The 21,960-nt window shown below is 45.3% G+C and overlaps 1 protein-coding gene across 1 annotated transcript in view; it reads left to right on the top strand.

The window, feature by feature from the left end:
- Positions 1-21,960, top strand: part of ETNPPL (ethanolamine-phosphate phospho-lyase) — a 61,588-nt gene that overhangs the window by 6,156 nt on the left and 33,472 nt on the right. Inside the window, exons 2-3 of the mRNA XM_030190800.1 lie at positions 11,618-11,736; positions 18,769-18,928. Coding sequence (XP_030046660.1) covers positions 11,618-11,736; positions 18,769-18,928 — 279 coding nt within the window. The remainder of the gene's footprint in view (positions 1-11,617; positions 11,737-18,768; positions 18,929-21,960) is intronic.

Raw genomic sequence — 21,960 nt, 5'->3', positions numbered from 1 at the left:
TGGTCAAAAAATATTCAGCACTACTGTCCAGATAGTGACCGGCGCTGAATGTCTCAGCACCAGACTTATCCTGATAGTGGCGATATTCAGTCTGCTGTCCTGATAACTTATCTGGATAACCTAGGCCAGCAGACTGAATATTGCCAGCATCTGGATTCATTTCAGGACTGTCAGAGCTGCGCTCATACTCTGCCCTGGCACTGTTCACATCCTGCAGACTGCAGGGGCGTAGCCAGACAGCAGATTTTGGGTGGGCCTAGACAAGAAGTGGGTGGGCACAAGTGTTCTCCCCCCCCCCTCCCCCACCAACTGGTAGGAAAACACTGCTCTCTACCTTGGCAGCCTGCAGCAGGCATGCGCTGAAAACTGAGCATGCGCAGTTTCCAGTATCGGCAGCTTAGGAAGCTCAGACTTCTGAAGTGGAGAGCAATGTTTTCAGCACCATCAGGAGGAGGTCTTCAGCTGGTGGAGCTTGGGATCCCCACCAGCTATCACTAAATGTGTGCTGCTGTTGGGTGGGCCTAAGCCCTAAGTGGGTGGGCCCCGGCCCACCCAGGCCCACCTGTGGCTACGCCACTGCTGCAGAGGTGGACTGTGAGGATGTTCAGAGGCACTATCCATATTCCCCCTAATTCTAGAAAGTCGCGCTCTCAGATTTGCAACCAGCACCCAAATTTGCTCAAGCAAGTTATAGGTTAAGGTCAGTTGCTCACATAATGTAATTTGCCGCTCCCCAGTACCTCTCCACTCTCGTCTCTCCCTACGCCCCCTCTCGGGTACTCCGTTCTGTAGATAAATCTCTCTTATCTGTCCCCTTCTCCTCTACTGCTAATTCCAGACTCCGTTCCTTTTATCTTGCTGCACCTCACGTCTGGAATAGACCACCCAAGCCTCTACGTCTAGCCCCGTCTTTGGCCGTTTTCAAGTCCAAACTTAAAGCCCACCTCTTTACCACCACTTTTGACTCCTAACCACTACTCACTTGCCCTGTCCTTTTATCCTCACCTCTCTATTCCCTTACCTTTATTGTTCTGTCTGTTTACCTGTCTTATCTAGATTGTAAGCTCTTTGAGCAGGGACTGTCTTTTTTAGCGTATGGTGTACAGCGCTGCGTATGCCTTGTAGCGCTATAGAAATGATAAGTAGTAGTAGTATTACTTAAAGAATATTGATGACCTGGTAGATTAAACAGTTAACTTAATAGAAAGTCATTTCAGAGTAAAGATGGTCTAAAAGAATTGAGCAATAGGCCTAGGGAGAAAACATTCTGGATATCAAGTAAGTGGTGATGTGTTACAGTTCCTGTTATGGGTTATTGTGAAGAGATAGGTCTTCAGTGATTTACGAAAGTTGATTAGATTGTAAATTGTTTTCAGTTCCATTGGCAATGCATTCCACAGTTGCGTGCTCATATAGGAGAAGCTAGACGCATGTGTTAGTTTGTATTTTAGTCCTCTACAACTGGGAAAGTGAAGATTTAGGAATGTGCGTGCTGATCTTTTAGCGTTTCTGGATGGCAAGTCAATAAGGTCTGTCATGTAGGCCGGAGCATCTCCGTGGATCATTTTGTGAACCAGAGTACAGATCTTAAACGTAATACATTCTTTAGTGGAAGCCAGTGTAACTTTTCTCTTATGGGGTTTGGCACTTTCATATTTTGTTTTACCAAATATGAGTCTGGCAGATAAGCTGGCCAATTAAGTGCTGAATATCGGTACCTAACCAGCCAAGTGCCGACTGCACCCCCAGAATGCCTTGAAATAGCTGGTTTTCATTTCAGCGGTAACCAGACATTTTCAGCAGCACTAACCAATTAAATCTCGTTTCTCACCAGTTAAATCGGTTTGAATATTGACCCCTAAGTGTATAAGCTGGCACTAAATTTAGGCACTGATGGCGCATGTATGTTACAGAACACTGGCACTTAAGTGCATGATTGCCACCAGTAGTTAAGCTATGCAGATAAGTGCTACATTCTGTTCTTTAGTGCACATAATTCGCTTACCCCCAAATTCCATACAAGTCGTTAAAATTTACGTATGCAAATTTGGGCACACGGCCAATTTTTGTGTGCCATTTAATTGAATAATGAGCTAATTAGCACCAATCATTAGCTTGTGAACAACCAATTATTGGCACTAATTAGATGTAATTAAAATGTACATGTGTACATGTCACGCGGGATCCGCACATATATTTTACATGCGAGTTCAAAAAGGGGGCATGGAAATGGGAGGGTCAGGGGCAGAACGGGGACGTTCCTAAAAATTACATGCATAGGTATAAACAGTGGCGTTCCTGGCCTGGATGGCACCCGGGGCGGAGCGCCGATGTGCCCCCCCCCCGGGTGCAGCGCGCCCCCCCGCTAGATGACACCTCCCCCCCGCTGGTGAAATGACACCCCCCTGGGTGCACGTGGCTGGCGGGGGGGGGGGCCGCGGTGTGCGCCTGCTCCTCCAAGTTCGCTAAACTTCGTTCGTTCGCTGCAGCTCCCTCTGCCCCGGAAACCGAAGTAACCTGTTCCGGGGCAGAGGGAGCTGCAGCGAACGAACGAAGTTTAGCGAACTCGGAGGAGCAGGCGCGTGCCGCGGCACCCCCTAGCGGCGTGCACCCGGGGCGGACCGCCCCCCTTGGTACGCCACTAGGTATAAAATAAAGGGGATATGCGCTTAATTTAGGTGCATACATTTGCACAAGTCTGAAATACAGAAAGAAATTTAGATAGACTTCCTTGGGCAAGGGAAGCCCAACTTACGTAGATTTCTCTCATTTTTATACACTAGACTAGGCATATGTTATACAACAACCCGGAAACCAATTACCATCTTAGCACATCCCAGCTAACCTTGTGGTTAAGCTAGCAAACTGGTCCTAAAGTCCCCTATTCACTATCCAGATACAATGTGGTTTCAGACTGTATTAAACACAAAAAATCTTGACCCAAGAATTAATACAAATTTAAATATCCATTAAAGTTATCTTAATTACATTGACCCCTTCTATATGCAAGTAGTTATCTTCTAAAACTTTGTAACAAAGTTCACAATAAAATTCTTAAGCTGTCTTGTACAATTTCTTGTCCTAGACATCACCCTAACACTGGTCAGCAAAAATACAGAAAAAACAACTTTTTTTTTTCCATTCTGTCATGCATTTCCCTCCCCTAAGATCTTGTATAACCGTCTCTCGCCCACGCACACATGTCTCAGTAGAAAGGTCCATTTCCCCTTCTTCCATGACGTCCAACAAATCACACTAAATGTGTAAACATGTTTTTGGGTCCAGAAGAGTGTAGGAGTGTGGGGGGCACATGGTTGTCCTTGCAGCCTGATCTAGTTAGCAAGGCTTGAAAACAGCACACAGAATAATTAGAGGAGATGAAATCTTACAGGTAACCCATATTTGTTTATTATTCAGAGGAGTGCTCTGCATATACAAACATTAGGGATCACGAGCCCTCCCCCCCCCCCCAAGCTCCCCACACAGAGCATGGGGTGTGGCCAAGCGACACATGCAATGTATAGAATCCTATAAGTTGTGCACATTGCCTGCTGCATTTAGAAACATGAACTTCCACCAGCCTTTGACAGGACATAAGTTTGCATGCCTGCCTCTCAGAGAGCATTTTGTTAGTATTCTGTAATGGCAGAAATGCGCCCCAAAAAGCCATTATAGAATGGGCGCTAAATGCCCAATTCTTTAAATGGAAACTTAAAAAATCAGCACCGAAAAACCATACGCTTAGTGCAATTCTATAAACTATGCCTAAAGTAAGGCATAGTTTATAGAACATGCTTAGCAGCCATTCTTGCAACTAAAATTTAGGCAGACCCATTTAGGCCACCTAAAACCAGGCCTAAGTACCTGTGCCTAACTTAGGCACAGATCAGGTGTATTCTATAATAGTGTGCATAGTTTTTTGAAATGCCCATGACCCACCCCTTTCACACCCATGGCCACACCCACTTTTCAGCTGTGTGCATTAGAATTTATGTGCACCACATTATAGATTACACCTAAAAAGTTGTGTGCATAAATTCAAATTAAAGCCAATTAGTGTCACTAATTGGTTGTTAAGTATCAATTATCAGCATTGACTGGCTTGTTAATCAATTAAATTGTGCGCACAATTTGGCCATGTAGCCAAATTAACTTAAGGCATCATTTATAGAATTTGGGGGTAAGTTCACCCCATTGTGGCATCTGCATCGTGGCACCTTACTGCATGCAAAATCAATTTAACACACATTATCCTACAAATTAATGCATGTTAAAAAGTTCTAATGTGCATTAGAATATTTTATTAAACCAAATGTGTGAAACCCTTGACTTCTCAGCTTCAATTCTACTGTGTTAATTTAAAACTGGCTACAAGACAATAAGCTCATCCTAAACCCTAGTAAATCCAAATCTCTACTCTTCACAAAAAAAACTCAGCCCAAACGCTGGCAGCCCCTATCTTACTCTGCTTCATTCTGGTCCCACTGGTATCTGTTACATCTCGTTTACATTCTCCTCCCAGATGTCCGCAGTTGTCAGGTGCTCTTTTTTCAAACTACACCTGATCCTTTCCATCCAAAAATGAATTCACCCTACTGTCATTAACACCCTCATTCATTCCTTGACCATGAGCCAACTGAACTACTGTAATGCCCTCTACAAAGGCATCAAGTCAAAAGACCTTCATCGCCTCCAGATCATTCAAAATACAGCCATCAAACTTATTACAGAAGCAGGAATATGATAACATAACTCCACTTTTTAAATCCACACACTGGCCTACCACTGTCAAACCGTATCGCTTTCAAGATACTGCACCTAGTCTTCAAGATTCGTAACTTCAGAGCACCTCTATTCCCTTCTTGCCATCTGATCCCTTATTATCCCTCCAGATCACTCAGATCATCGCAACAAAATCTACTTGTAGTCCCTTCCTTCCAGATGCTTATTCACGCTGCCACTCTTATCTGTACAAGGTCTAGAACTCTGAAATAGACTACTGCATAGTCTCAGACTATTAGCCTACGGCTAATACTCTTCTGGCTAAGGGTATGCCAAACAGCAAGACTGACCTGCACACTGTCTCTCCTGATGTATATGCCCCCCGCCCCCCGATCATTTACTGTAGTTCTACCCCCTCTCCCCTCTTTCTATCTGCTCACCCCCCTCTGTCTGACTCCTCATTCTATCCTCTTTATTCTAACATGTAAGCTGCCCAGATAACCTGTTTGATGGGTGGGGTAGAAGCCATGAATGAACTTGGAAACAAACTGAAATATGCTCAAGCATTCCAGAACTTCGGAAACTGTGCTGCCTGTGAAGATCCCTAGCTCCTGGCCAAGGATTGTTTTTTTTTTTTTTGTTACATTTGTACCCTGTGCTTTTTCCCACTCATGGCAGGCTCAACGTGGCAGGCAATGAAGGGTTAAGTGACTTGCCCAGAGTCACAAGGAGCTGCCTGTGCCGGGAATCAAACTCAGTTCCTCAGTTCCCCAAGACCAAAGTCCACCACCCTAACCACTAGGCCACTCCTCGTCATTGTAGTGCGGGGATCCTTAACCTTTTTTGGTTCCTTAACCCCTTTATCTAATCAATGAAACCCTCGCACCCCCTTCCTAAACTGCAAGTCCACTAGTGATTAGTGACAACTCCATATGTTGCTGTTAGCCGCTATCAGTGCTGCTACCCAACATCTTGCTAAAATTACACAGTTATCAATAATTGTCCTAGTAACTGCCTTCACTCCATCTAGAAAGTTTCAATAAACTGCCTCAGATTAAAAGATCCTTCTCTGCATCCCCTTTGTGAGCACCACTTGTTAAAAACCCCTGCTGTAGTGGTTGTACTAAGTGTGTGAATGCATGTGTGTGTGGAGGGGAAGAGGGGTACTCCAGGTAGTAGCAATGAGTGGCGGTCTTCCTGTTTTACATAAGAACATAAGAGTAGCCATACTGGGTCAGACCAATGGTTCATCTAGCCTAGTATCCTGTTTTCCAAACAGTGGCCAAGCCAGGTCACAAGTACCTGGCAGAAACCCAAACTGTGGCAACACTCCATACTACAAATCCCAGGGCAAGCAGTTGCTGCCCATGTCTGTCTCGAAAGCAGACTATGGACTTTTCCTCCAGGAATTTGTCCAAACCTTTTTTAAACCCAGGTACACTAACCGCTGTTACCGCATCCTCCGGCAAAGAGTTCCAGAGCTTTAACTATTCATTGAGTGAAAAAAATATTTCCTCCTATTTGTTTTAAAAGTATTTCCATGTAACTTCCTCGAGTGTCCCCTAGTCTTTGTACTTTTGGAATGAGTAAAAAATCGATTTACTTGTAATCGTTCTATTGGGACTGCTCTAAATGCAAATTAGTACCTGCTCCATTATAATTTCACATTTCACCAAAAAATAAGTGTGCAGACTTGATGAACTTTTATTAGTACTTCTGAAAACAGCATCCTAAACACCATGAACTCCGGTAGAAACTGTTAAAACTTAATCCTTAGGATCTAGCAAGATTAGTGCTCCTATATCAACGTGTGTCAGCAGGTACCAACAAAATCAAACAATAACCTGGAAGCAGGGTCGCTGAGAGACTGAGCCGGGCCCGGGGCAGGGCTGCCGCTGCTGCCAGCCCCCCCCCCCCCCCCCCCCCCCAGGATTGACGCTGCCGCCCCCCCTTAGACCACCGCATAGCCAGACGGGGCCGGAGCCCAAGGTGGGGGGAGCACATTTGCCCCACCTCCCTGTCCCCCCTCCCCCACCGCAACGCCACAAACCTTGGCTGGCGGGGGGTCTCCAAGCCCCGCCAGCAACCATCGCTGTTTGCTGCATTGCTTGCCCTGCGGTTGCTTTTCCCCTCACGTCACACATGTGCGACGTGAGGGGAAAAGCAGCCAAAGGGCAGGCAATGCGGCAGAGAACAGCACAGGAGGAAGGATTCTGCTGGCAGGGCTTGGGTTCCCCCGCGTGCCAAACCAGAGGCCCTGAAGCCCTGTGTCTGCTCCTCTCCAGCCTCTAAGGGGGGGGCAGTCGCCGGAGTTTTCTCTTTCATGCTCCTGTTGGGATGCAATCACTCGGGTCTTGTCAGAAGCAGGAGAGAGAGAGAGAGACCCCAGCGCCAGGCCCCCCTTGGCAACCGGGCCCAGGGGAATCTTGCCCCCATGCTCCCCCCCACCCCCCCAGTCCTGCCTGGAAGAAAGGGACAAAGGAAAACAGTGAAATGGATACATTGTTGCAAGTTTGGAACATTGTTCTTTGCTCAAGAGTCTGTTGTTTTCCTGAAGTCTTTCCCAGCTGTTCTTTGGAAGGGTGAGGTGTGTTAGAATGCAGAAGTTGCTGACTTGCCCATCTCCTAGTTGTCCTGATTAATGAACCTGCTGATCTTTGTAGATAATAAATGCACTTGTCTACCTGAAACCAGGGCTGAAACCAGTTTGAGCTGGTTAAGAGTCTGCCAGGATAAACGGCTGAATGCACAAGGAGCCCTCAGACTTATTCAGAAAAGTGGAATAGTTGTCTTTTTTTTTTTAATGTCCTCATCTACCTTCCAAGGTAGAAACCTTTGGACAAGAAAATGAGGCCAAAAGTCAATGTGTGATTATCATAATGTAAAACTTGTGTTCTTAAAGACTTTTAAAAAGTCTTATTCCTAGACAGTGTCTTGAGTGGAGGAGTGGCCTAGTGGTTAAAGCACAGGTCTTGCAATCCAAAGGTAGCCAGTTCAAGTCTCACTGCTGTTCCTTGTGATCTTGGGCAAGTCACTTAACCTTCCATTACCTCAGGTACAAACTTAGATTGTGAGCCCTCCTGGGACAGAGAAATATCCAGAGTACCTGAATGTAACTCACCTTGAGCTACTACTGAAAAAGGTGTGAGCAAAATCTAAATAATGATTGTAAGAAAAGTAGGCTTGCACATTTTTATAAAATGTATTTATGTTTAAATCAAGAAAAGTCAATGAGGATAATTTTATAACCAACTTCATAACTGGATGTGGTTTACACGATGTGGGGAAAATTCTATAAGTGACTCCTAAAGTTAAGTGCTAATTCTGTGCCCAAATTTCAGTGTGGGAATGGGGTGCCAAAATGGCAGATTGACATGGAATACACTTGCGCATCCAGTTATAGGATAACATTCCCAGGGGAGGGATATGGGTGGGTCAGGCGTGTTCTGGAAAATTATGCACAGTATTATGGAATACTGCAGATACGCACCCAACTTCTATGCCAGAATTTACATGTTGTTTCAGTTGGTGTATGTCTTAGGGCATAGAATTAGGTGACCAATGATATTTTAGAAAGAGCACTCATCCCAAAGTGCCATTTACTGAATCTGGCCCTATATGTAGATAAAGTGTAGTTTTATAAAGGGAATGGGGCTTGATATACCATCTTTCTGTGGTTTTTGGAACTATATTCAAAGCGGTTTACGTAGTATATACAGATACCTGGGGCAATGGAGAGTTAACTGACTTGCCCAGAGTCACAAGGAGCTGCAGTGGGAACCGAACCCAGTTCTCCAGGACCAAAGTCTGCTGTACTAACCACTAGACTACTCCTCCAACTACATAAATAGTTTCCAGGTCTACGGCTGGTGTCACTGTAGACATGGAAATGTCAGGCACGCTGATGCTGACTGATGCTAGTATTCCACAGGGTGAAGCAAAAAAAAAAAAGTAACTCCCCTCAAGTTTTTTGCCATTTTCTCAGCAACCGCTCTGAATTTCAACGAGATATTTTACATACTTGTTTAGTCATCAGACTTACATATTACTATGAATGCTCAAACCCCTGAATTCTTTAAAAAGTGCTAAAAATTGCATGCACAAATTATTTGAGTGTGAACTCAATCTGCACCTGCAATTTCATTGAATAATGTGCTTAGTAGCATCATAAGTACATAAGTACATAAGTAGTGCCATACTGGGAAAGACCAAAGGTCCATCTAGCCCAGCATCCTGTCACCGACAGTGGCCAATCCAGGTCAAGGGCACCTGGCACGCTCCCCAAACGTAAAAACATTCCAGACAAGTTATACCTAAAAATGAGGAATTTTTCCAGTCCATTTAATAGCGGTCTATGGACTTCTCCTTTAGGAATCTATCTAACCCCTTTTTAAACTCCGTCAAGCTAACCGCCCGTACCACGTTCTCCGGCAATGAATTCCAGAGTCTAATTACACGTTGGGTGAAGAAAAATTTTCTCCGATTCGTTTTAAATTTTCCACACTGTAGCTTCAACTCATGCCCTCTAGTCCTAGTATTTTTGGATAGCGTGAACAGTCGCTTCACATCCACCCGATCCATTCCACTCATTATTTTATACACTTCTATCATATCTCCCCTCAGCCGTCTCTTCTCCAAGCTGAAAAGCCCTAGCCTTCTCAGCCTCTCTTCATAGGAAAGTCGTCCCATCCCCACTATCATTTTCGTCGCCCTTCGCTGTACCTTTTCCAATTCTACTATATCTTTTTTGAGATACGGAGACCAGTACTGAACACAATACTCCAGGTGCGGTCGCACCATGGAGCGATACAACGGCATTATAACATCCGCACACCTGGACTCCATACCCTTCTTAATAACACCCAACATTCTATTCGCTTTCCTAGCCGCAGCAGCACACTGAGCAGAAGGTTTCAGCGTATCATCGACGACGACACCCAGATCCCTTTCTTGATCCGTAACTCCTAACGCGGAACCTTGCAAGACGTAGCTATAATTCGGGTTCCTCTTACCCACATGCATCACTTTGCACTTGTCAACATTGAACTTCATCTGCCACTTGCACGCCCATTCTCCCAGTCTCGCAAGGTCCTCCTGTAATCGTTCACATTCTTCCTGCGACTTGACGACCCTGAATAATTTTGTGTCATCGGCGAATTTAATTACCTCACTAGTTATTCCCATCTCTAGGTCATTTATAAATACATTAAAAAGCAACGGACCCAGCACAGACCCCTGCGGGACCCCACTAACTACCCTCCTCCACTGAGAATACTGGCCACGCAATCCTACTCTCTGCTTCCTATCTTTCAACCAGTTCTTAATCCATAATAATACCCTACCTCCGATTCCATGACTCTGCAATTTCTTCAGGAGTCTTTCGTGCGGCACTTTGTCAAACGCCTTCTGAAAATCCAGATATACAATATCAACCGGCTCCCCATTGTCCACATGTTTGCTTACCCCCTCAAAAAAATGCATTAGATTGGTGAGGCAAGACTTCCCTTCACTAAATCCGTGCTGACTTTGTCTCATCAGTCCATGTTTTTGTATATGCTCTGCAATTTTATTCTTAATAATAGCCTCCACCATCTTGCCCGGCACCGACGTCAGACTCACCGGTCTATAATTTCCCGGATCTCCTCTGGAACCTTTCTTAAAAATCGGAGTAACATTGGCTACCCTCCAGTCTTCCGGTATTACACTCGATTTTAGGGACAGATTGCATATTTCTAACAGTAGCTCCGCAAGTTCATTTTTTAGTTCTATTAATACTCTGGGATGAATACCATCAGGTCCCGGTGATTTACTACTCTTCAGCTTGCTGAACTGACCCATTACATCCTCCAAGGTTACAGAGAATTTGTTTAGTTTCTCCGACTCCCCCGCTTCAAATATTCTTTCCGGCACTAATTTGCTTTTTAATTAGAATTAATTAAAATGTACGCATGTAAATTTAGGCATGGGATCTGTACCTCAATTTTACACATGAGTCAAAAAGGGGGCATGGAAATAGGAGGGTCATGGGTGGATCGGGGGGGGGGGGGGAGGGCTTCCTTTAAGTTATGCATACAATTATAGAATAAGGTGTGTTCTGTGTCTAATTTAGGTATGAGCATTTGCACCACATTTCCATTGGTATGAATAGCCATGCCTAAATGTAGTCGCTGTTTCTGGATGTAAGCGCTATTCTATAAACCATTTCTAACTTTAAGCGTGGTTTATAGAATAGCACTGAGTGGGGGAGGAGATGGCACCAAATTTTTAAACGCCATATATAGAATTTAGTCTCAAATTGTCCACCCCAGCTTTAACACAGGCCTTCAGTCACTTTGGGAAGTACTTAACAGCTTTGTCGATCAGTCCCTGTGGCAGTCTGTCCTGGATCATCTGCAGCGCTTCCATGAGTTAGGCAGTTGTTTGCGGCTTTGGGTGGAGCTTGTGATAGGCCTTCAACTTTGCTCCCCAGACAAAAGTCTACATCACTGTGATGTCATTAATAGTAAGCTGGCACCCCATTTTTTTCACATAATGGTAGATCTACAGTGTAAACATAGTTGAATGTGTGCAAATCGCTGGGTGGTCACACAAAAAAAGTGTGTAACTTCGCCGTGTTTAAAGATAATTTCATTCCACTCAGCATATGTACATAGATAGTGACAATAAATAAAGCTCTACAGTTTCACATTGAAATTCCAAGTGGTTGCTGGGAAAACAGCAACAAAAACTCTAGGGGAGGGGGCTACTTTTTTTTTTGCCTCACTCTGCATAACAGAATCTGAGTGCCCAGATGACATCTTAGATTAGGCTCTCACTGCATTGCACCTATCCTTATTTTGAAAATGAAGCATCAAGGCAAACTCATATTAAGGGTGTTTTCTTTTCTGCTTGTTAGACCGTCTTGCAAAGTTTTCTTTTCAAACGATCCTATCAAGATTGTGCGTGCCCAAGGACAGTACATGTTTGATGAGAATGGTGAGAAATACCTGGACTGTATCAACAATGTTGCACACAGTAAGTGACTTTATAATTCTAAATACATTCTGACCATATTTATACATAATGGACTGGATTCCATATATGGTGCCTAAGTGTATGCTATAAACTACACCCTGTATTATTTAGATTGTAAGCTCTTTTGAGCAGGGACTGTCTCTTTGTATCAGGTGTTCAGCGCTGCGTGCGTCTGGTAGCGCTATACAAATGCTAATAATAATAATAATAAAGTTCGGTGCAATTTATAGAATATGCCTAGTGCCTATCCATGCGACTTAAGTTTAGCAGCGGGCATTTTCGCCAAGTAAAACTTGGCGTAAATTCTGATACCTATGGGGCCCTTTTACACAGGTGTGCCAAAAAATGACCTGCAGTAGTGTGGGTGCGTGTATTGGACACACGCTGGACCATTTCTCCACCGCATCTGGAAAACAGGTGGGATTTTTGGGCCGGGAAATGGATGCGCAGCAAATTTGAAAACCAGCGTGCATCTATTTATGGCTTGAGCCCTTAATGTCACCCATTGACTTAGCAGTAAGGGCTCATGCATTACCCATGCAGTAACCATCCAGCACGCACCAACTGCCAATTACCGCTGGGAACGCTTCTGCGATAGAAAATAGAAACTTATTTTCTACCACGGGGTTTTCGGCGTGTGCCAAACTTGGAATTACTGCCAGGCAAATGTGCTAGCAAGGCAGTAATGCCAATTTGATGTGTGCTATACGCATGTAGGCCCTTATGCCAGTGGCACAGTTACGTGGGGCCACGGGGGCCTGGGACCCCGTAGATTTGGTCCTGGATCCCCCTGCTGACGACCCTCTCGACGCCCCCTCCCGCTGCCAACCCACCGTTGCCTATCTTTGCTGGTGGGGCACCCCAACCCCTGCCAGCCGAGGTCCTCTTCTTCTGGCGCAAGGCTTCGTTCTGTTTCTGGGTCTGACGTTCTGCATGTCCTATGCCGGAAGAAGATGACATCGGCTGGCGGGGGTTGGGGTCCCCCGCCAGCAAAGGTAGGCGACAGCAACAGCGGGTTGACGGCGGGAGGGGCGGTCGAGAGGGTCGTCGGCAGGGGGGGGTCAAACTTGGTGGTGGTGGTGGTGGTGGCGGCGGTGGCGGGGTGGGGGGTCGGCAATGGTGAGGGGGGGGTCGGTGGCGGCGGTGGCGGGGTGGGGGTCAGCAATGGCGAGGGGGGATCGGTGGCGCCGGGGGGGGCTAAAATGTGCCCCCTCACCTTGGGCTCTGGACCCCCCTGCTGCCGAAGTCTGGCTATGCCCCTGCCTTACGCACCTTTGTAAAAAGCCCCCCAAGTTAGGTGTGTAGCAGGTGTATTCTGTAACAGCATGCATAGTTTTTAGAAATGCCTATGATCGGCCCATTCTACGCCCGTGGCCCACGCCCCCTTTTCCAATCTGCATCTTAGAATTTAAGTGCATCACTTTATGCTTAGAAAGTTGGGTGTGTACATTCTAATTCATGCCAATTAGTGTCAACAATTGCTTGTTAAGTGGCAATTATCAGCACTGATTGGCTTGGTAAGATAATCGTGCACACTAATCAGAATATGAGCTGATTTGCATGCTCAAACCAAGTCGCACTCTATAGAATCTGAGGAACTTTGTTGTAGCTGAGGCTAAACTTCAAGCCATAGTAATATTTCTTGACCATCTGTTGTCCATTCTCAAAATTTATCAGTCGATATTCAGAGCGATTTCAGCAGACGGGAAAGGCTCCTAACCAGTTGAATTGCTCTGTCCGGCCCACTCCCTGAAGTTCAGCAGCACTTAACTGGATTGTGCTGCTGAGTGTCATCTCTGACCAGGGGCGTAGCCAGACTTCGGTGGGAGGGGGGTCCAGAGCCCGAGGTGAGGGGGCACATTTTAGCCCCCTCCCCGGCACCGCAGACCCCCCCGCCATTGCCGACCCCCCCCCCGCCACAGCCGCCACCACCACCACCAACAACTTTGCCCCCCCCCCCCGCCGATGACCCTCTCGACCCCCCCTCCCGCCTCCAACCCTCGCCTACCTTTGCTGGTGGGGGACACCCAACTTCCGCCAGCCGAGGTCCTCTTCTTCCGGCGCAAGGCTTCGTTCCGTTTCTGTGAGTCTGACGTCCTGCACGTTGTACGTGTAGGACGTCAGACTCAAAGAAACAGAACGAAGCCTTGCGCCGGAAGAAGAGGACCTCGGCTAGCGTGGGTTGGGGTCCCCCACCAGCAAAGGTAGGCGACGGCGGTGGCAGGTGAGGGTTGGTGGTGGGAGGGGGGTTTGAGAGGCTCGTCGGCAGGGGGGTCCAGGGCCAAATCTATGGGGGCCCAGGCTCCCGTGGCCCCACATAGCTATGCCACTGGCTCTGACTACCACGGCACTCTCTGCTTAGTGCCAGGGTAGTCTGGAGGCAGAGGTGGAGTGGACCCGGAAGATATTCACTGCTACAGTGGCGTAGCTATGGGGGCATGGGGACCTGGGCCCCCCAAATTGACTCTGGGGCCCCCGGTTCGGCTGGCGGGGGTCCCCAACCCCCACCAGCTGAAGCGTTTGTCCTGTACTGGTCTCGCTGCATTGCCTACCCTGCTCTTCTCAGTCGCGCCATGCACGCTCGTTTTAGTGAAACTGAGCATGCGTGACACTTTGTACAAGGTCAGTTTCATTAAAACGAGCGTGCACGGTGTGACTGAGAACAGGACAGGCAATGCGAGACCAGCACGGGACAAACGCTTCAGCTTACAGGGGTTGGGACCCCTGCCAGCCATGGTACCTTCGTGCAGTAGCAGCGGGGGTGGGGCAGCAGTGGCAGGGGGCAGAAGCGGTGGTGGAGGGGGCGGCAGGGAGGCGGGTCAAAATGTGCCTCCCCCCCCCCCCCCACTTTGGGCTTTGGCCTCACCTTCTGTCGAGGTCTTTCTACGCCCCTGCACTGCTGATGCCTGAATAACTATTCTGACAAGCAGAACCGCACAAATAGCAATCCTAACTTGCCCAGATGTATTAGCACTGAATATTGGCCATCCCCCGGATAACTTCCAGCGGCTACTAGAGACCTGAACTTTCAGTGCTAGTAGTGGATTATAAAATGCTGACTGCCCTGGTCTGAATATTGACCCCCTGGGTAGCTAGTTTAAGAAGATACTGAATTATTTTTTTTTTTTTAGCTGAAGCGTTATGAACCTTCCTTTTTCTTTGAGGACAGGGTATCTGTCAAAGGCCAAGATGCACTAAAAAATCATTAAAGCCCTTCCCTTACCGATTCCCTTAGCGAATCGGTAAGGAACGGGCATGCATCAAGGAAAAGGAATGCAAATGAGCTGCTCGTTGTAGCTCACTTGCATTCTCTATTCCATCGGCAACCCCGTGGTCTGATTTTGCAAAAGAAAAGATAAGTAATTTAATTGATAAGAGAGATAACAGAGATAGTAAAAAATTAAAGAAATCGGGTGGACCGATGAAGACGTGGGTGCTAGTTACATTGCCATGTTTACATTTTTGGCAATCAGCACCGCTGAGGTCACCATAAAAACTATAAAAATTATCAATATGTGATTTGAAAACTATCAAATGTGTGATTTGAAAGAAATATGTTTTGAGAAAGAAAACCTAAAAACAGTTTTGAGTGAATAATCTGTTTTGAATGGATTACTGCTGGATCCTATTTAATTGAAGAACTTGTTGGATATATTTGGGACTGGCGTTTAGATTTTGAAAATTAGCCATTACTTGGTTTCTAACTGGTTAATGCAAACATGTCCATTCCCCTTCCATGGCATACCCCTTCTAAAAAATAATTTTAAAAATTCATTACCTCAAAACACATTAACATGTTTTCGGTAAGCATTTTCCAGTGTACTAAACACTCATTAAGGCTTACGTCCTTTAGTAAAAGGGCTCCTAAATTTGTACCAGAGGCAATGCCCAAGATCATAAGAAGCCACAGTCTGGCTTAAATTGCCTGGGACCGCTCAACCGCTGATATTCAGTGGCTCTTAACTGGGCAGTGCTGCTGAATATTGGTTCTGACTTGCTCCAGAAAAGTGGGCAGGTCAGGGGTGATGTTGGAGAGGAGCCAGCAGTTATGAGCGTGCAGGCAATATTCAGTGTCCAGACCCATATAGCTAAGCGGCCAAAATTAGGACAGCTCAAAAGCTATCCTAAATTCAGCTAGCTATGAAAATGCTGACACTGAATATTGGGCTGACACCCGCATAATTTTAAAATCCCCCCCAGACTCTACAAATCCCCCTACTGATCCCCCCTCCAAACCAGCAGGCCTTTTCCGATCCCCCTCCCCCTTGAAACGACCCCTACCATAATATCAATCCCCCAACCCGTACCCAGTCCGCCATCATCATCAGCCCTCCCCGGGCTTACCTGGTATCCCTGGTGGTCCAGTGCGGGTGTTGAGGGCAAGAATGAAATCCACTTGCTCCTGTGCCTAGCGTTGGATCCAGAAATGGCTGCTGCTCCCTCTTGCGGTACTAATGTAGTACCATGAGGCTGCCGCGAGAGATCATGGCAGCCATTTTTTTGGAACCCTGCTCAAGGAGAAAGGGGAAATCAGAGGATTTTAAAGTAATGTGGGTCCTGGCCGATAGTCAACTGGGACCCACATAAAACAGTTATGTGGGCCCTGGGTGAGTATCAGCCAGCATCCGCATAAGCTCCAGAGGCCAGGACACCCAACAACAGCACCGTATACTCAATGCTGGGACCTGCGCATGGGCCATCTCTGACTATCTATGGCTAATTTAGGGCTTCTTCAAATCTGTGCTAATGATTCCCGTGTGGCAAATGAGAGGAAGCCCATAGGAACTGAATGGGCTTCCTCTCATTTACCCCACAGGAATTGCTAGCATGGCTTTGTAAAAGAAGCCCTTAGCAAACCGCTGCCAGCTAATATCAACCCCAGTGAGTTTTGAACCGGGATAAATGCTGCTGGCCCAGTTAATCTAGCAATTTTCAGTGGCCCAATCTGGATAGTGCACGGAAAATCATCACTGACCATCCTAGTGCTATTGGGACAATGCTATAACTGAGTGCCCATGGTAGGAGCCTGTTCTCTAACTGTACCTTGGTGCCTGGGTTCTGTTATAGCATACTTGTGTAATTAGCTGTCAACATGCCTAAATTCAGACGCTTGTACTTACCAGCCTAAGTATTCTGTAAGTTATGCACATGATGCCCTATGTCCTGCGCATGCTCCACCCCCTGCTATGTGCTCTGGGCCAGTGACGATCCTAGGTCAGCTGCCACCCGGGGCAGATCGCCGATGCACACCCACCCCCCCCCCCCGGGTGCAGCACGACCAGCTCCCCCCTGGCGCAATGACACCCCCCCCCTGGCGCTTCAACCCCACTGCCTGGGTGCATTGGAGCAGCCGTGCGGCTCTATGCTATGCTGGTTCTCTGCTCCCTCTGCCATGGAACAGGAAGTAACCTGTTCCGGGGCAGAGGGAGCAGGGAACCAGCGGAGCCGACAGGCGCGCGGATGCTCTCTGCACCCCTCCAGCGGCGTGCACCCGGGGCGGACCGCCCCCACCGCCACGCCCTTGGTACGCCGATGCTATGGGCTACATTCTGTAAATGGTGCCTTAAAAATTGGCACCGAAAAACCACGCATTTAGCGTGATTCTATAAACTACACCTTTATAGAATATGCTTATGCACTGTTCTTGCGACTAAAATGTAAGCGCGCTCCCATTTAGGCCACCTAAAACCAAGCATAAATAGCTGCGCTTAAGTTAGGTGCAGATCAGTTGTATTCTATAATAGTGCATGTAGTTTTTTGAAACACCCACAACCTGCCCATTCCACGCCCATGGCCATGCCCCCTTTCAACTGCACGCATTAGAAATTATGTGCACTGCATTGTAGAACATGCATATAAAAGTTGTGTGTGTACATTCTAATTAAAACCAATTAGTGCCATTATTTGGTTGTTAAGTACAAATGATCAGTGCTGTTTGGCTTGTTAATCAATTAAGTTGTGCATGCAGGTTGGCCATGTGGCCAAAGCAGCACACACAAGTTAAGGTGCCATATATAGGATTTGGAGGGTATGTAAATTAAGCCTGTCTGAAGACTGATCACAGTTCAAGTCAACTATCTAGAGGGTCACCATGAGTCGACACCAACTTGATGGCACTTAACAAGTTAAGCAGTACCCCTGAATTCTATATAGCCCAGGGATCTGAGTATAAATCTAGGCGTATTCTATAACTACATGTGTAGATTAATTGTTTTAACAAGCTGTTAATCATTGTTAACAGCTGTTAAGAAATAACGAGCACCAATTGGCAAAAATTAGAATTTACGCACATACATTGCTAAGCGTATTCTGTAATTTACTGCGCCTAAACTCTAACACATACAGCCTTAAAGGGACGTGCTGAGGGGAAATGGGCATCCCATGGGCGTTCCAAAATCTACACGCATTGTAATAAAATATGGGCACGTGCGTATTAATCTACATGCAGGGATTTATGCCACCTTTTCGTTGGTGTAAATGGACATGCATAGATTTAGTCGCATGAACGAAGCCTAAGCGTATTCTAAATACCGCGCGTTTAGGATACACTAAGGCATAATTGCCTAATGCGCATTCATTTTAGGCACCATATATAGAATCGGGTCCTATGTGCAGAATATCTCCTAGGCACCATTTACACATGTAGCTGCATACATATGTGCATAAATGCTAATATTATAACCATGTATGCACATAAGGGGCATGTAAATATGAGCACCTAGGTAACAGAATTGTCATTTATCCGGATAATGCAGAGGCAGAAAATGGGCAAAGCATGGAAGGTCCCAGGAATGATTTGGATAGTGGGAATATTCAGTCTCTTATTTGGATAAATTATCCACGTAAATTAGGGAAAACAAATAGGGTCTCCTAAATTATCCAGATAAGCTATGAAATAGTGAGTGGAATAGTGCTGCTATCGAGATCAGGCTGACAGCACTGAATAGCTGAAATTTTCTTATTCACCCTGGCCAGTGTTTAAAAAAATGTTGACTGTGATGGCTGAAAATATGATATGTTTTACTTCTTCAGTTGGACATGCTCACCCCGAAGTGACGAAGGCTGCTGTGAATCAGATGGAACTCTTGAACACAAACTCCCGATTCCTGCATGATAATCTCGTCCAATATGCCAAGCGCCTGACTGCCACTCTGCCTGACAGACTTTCAGTCTGCTATTTTGTGAACTCAGGGTATGTTTATGACTTATGCTTTTTTTCTTTCTTTGCTTGTCAGTGACGTTCAGCCTTTCCAAAAAAATTTCCTTTTAAAGGAACTCTTCAGAACAGAGTATCCCAGTGCAGAACCAGATGCTTTGCCTGCCATTAACCCTGAAAGGAACACAAATCTAGAGGTGGAAACACATGTTGCTGTGAAGAAACTCTAAGTAGCTTTCAATTAATGTGTATCATCTGATAGTAAAAGAAAACAGAGAAAGATCATTGGAAATATATTTTCTTGGATTAAGCAAACTAAGATAGACTGAGTGACTGGAGAGCCAGATCGAAGACATACGCTAAATGTGGTCTACATTGATTTCACCAAAGCCTTTGATATTGCTCCTTGTAGGAGGCTCATGCATAAACTGAGCAGCCTGAGAGTGGTCCCAAAGGAAGGGATTCTATATATGGCGCCTAAAAAATCCATGTGGAAAACATTTTTGCCTAAGAATATTCTATAAGCAGTGCTTAAATGTAGGCGCAGTATATAGAATACGCTTAGTTGATATCCCAGCGCCTAAAACTGTGTGCGTCCATTTACACCAATGAAAATATGGCGTAGATCCCAGTGCATAGATTTAGGCACAAATTTCAGAATACAAAATGTCTATTTTCCCGCCCATAACCATGCCCCTTTTTGTCTGTGCACATTAGAAGTTATACGCAGTGCATTACAGAATACACTTAGCGAGTTGTGTGCATAAATTCCAATTATTGCCAATTAGTGCTCATTGTTGCTTATTAAGTGCTGTTATCAACACTAATTAACTTGTTAAGCCAATTAATTTACGCGTGTTCTTATACAGTCCACCTGGATTTCAGTGCGGATCTCTAGGCATGCTAGAAACACCTCAAAATCAACATATCTAAATCTGCACTACCCAAGTTGCAAAGGCCTCAAATATAAATCAACTTACGCATCCAGCTTTTCCTACATAAGCACACAACTCTGGAATGCATGACCAAAAGCCTTGAAAACGACGCATAACCACCTAAACTTTCGAAAATCACTAAAAACTAACCTATTCAAAAAAGCATACCCTGCCAATCCAACCTAAATGCCTGGTCTCTGCAACACAACAAAATTAAAGTACGTAATGGACATAACTCATTTCCTCCGCTGCACGCTTCCCTAAATGTGACTTTACCACATGAATTCTATCTTTCCACAATATCACTTTGTAATGTTCTCACCGGAGCCGTCAAACGCCTTCTGGTACTATGTAAGCCACATTGAGCCTACAAATATGCGGGAAAATGTGGGATACAAATGCAACAAATAAATAAATATAGAATCCGGGGGAAAGTGCTGAACTGGATTAGAAATGGATTGATTGATGGACAACAAAGGATGGTGGTACAGTGCTTCACATGATCAGTATTCGCTATCTGGCATTTCCGTGGAGGTGTGAATAGAGGACACAATTTGCCATTCGCGCCACTTTGTTCACGAATTCATAGACATATGCATTTCAAAGCAGACTTCTTTTTCTTTCACTTTCGCTTTCACATTTTTGGCGCTTGCTTCTGGAAATGGCCACCAAACGTCCAGTGAGTGAGCTGCAAGCTACCAATCCAATTTCTTTATTTAAGAATGTTGCTACTGTAAGTGGTACAACAAATTTTTGTATACAACATACTGTATGTTCTATCAGTAAAAAAAAAAAAAAACATAGGAACCTAACCCTGTATTTCCCTTAAGAATAATTATTCACTTTCTGCAGTCTCATGGAAACATAGGTGTAGCTGGAAACTAACCCCTATTTTCCCCACATAGACATTGTTTCAGTATTTGCAAATTCACAGTTTCTGATATTTTTTATGAACCATACTATTGCGAATAACGAGAATACACTGTAAATGAAATTCATACTGAATAAAGGAAGGTGAGTAGTAGAGTGCCCCAAGGATTGATTCTGTTCAGTGTCTTTATGAGCAATATGCCAAAGGCTTAGAAGAAAACGTTTGCCTTTTTTGCGGATGACATGAAGATTTGCAACAGAGTGGATAGATACCCCGGAGAGAGTAGACAACATGAGAAGTGACCAACAAAAATTAGAAGCACGGGCAAATGCTTGGTAGTGATGCATTTTCAGTGCAAAAAATCCAAAGGAGTTGCATGCAATAAGAGGAGAGGGGCAGATGTACACAGATCAGAAAAGGTACCTCGGGGTGATAGTGACTGAGGATCTCAAGATGGTGAAAAAAATGTGATGACATTGTGGCCAAAGCCACAATCCTGCATAGGAGCTGACAAGTCCCCTGTTCAAGTAGTTGGTGAAGCCCCACTTGGAGATCTGTGATAGTTTTGGAGGCCACATCTGAATTTGAAGTAGTTCAGAAGAAAGCAGTAAAAATGGTGGGGTCTGTGCCAGAAGTTGAGTGAGACCTAAATATGTATCCCTTAGAGGAAAGGAGGGACAGGCGAGACATAGATGCTTAAATACATGAAAAGCAAAAAAAAAAAATTCTTCCAAACCAGGGATGTTATAGAAGTAGAGGACATGAAATGAAGTTGAAGAAACTTAAAACTTAAAACATACATTCTTGAATCTCCACTACCCCAGCTGCAAAGGACTAAAATATAAACTAACATATGCATCCAGCTTCTCCTACATAAGCACGCAACTATGGAATGCACTACCAAAAGCCACAAAAACAATACACGACATAACTAATTTCCGAAAATTACTTAAAACCAACCTGTTCGATAAGGCATACCACAATGATCCATCCTAAATACCAGATAACAAAACTCATACCAGAACTGGACAAAACGGAACTCTCTATTCTTGACTGCCTAAGTTACTCTGTCTTATTTCTCATCATAAAAATGAATTCTTTGTACTTGATTGCCTAATCTACTCTGTCACCTACTAACCTTAATGCGATATAACTCTGTATTTCTCATTCCGGAAATGGCGATCGCCATTTTGGAACCATGTAAGCCACATTGAGCCTGCAAATAGGTGGGAAAATGTGGGATACAAATGCAACAAATAAAT

Source organism: Microcaecilia unicolor, chromosome 2 (assembly GCF_901765095.1).
Source record: "Microcaecilia unicolor chromosome 2, aMicUni1.1, whole genome shotgun sequence".
Lineage (NCBI taxonomy): Eukaryota > Metazoa > Chordata > Amphibia > Gymnophiona > Siphonopidae > Microcaecilia > Microcaecilia unicolor.
Note: the sequence above shows the minus strand (reverse complement) of the source record. Positions and strands in the feature narration are given on the sequence as shown.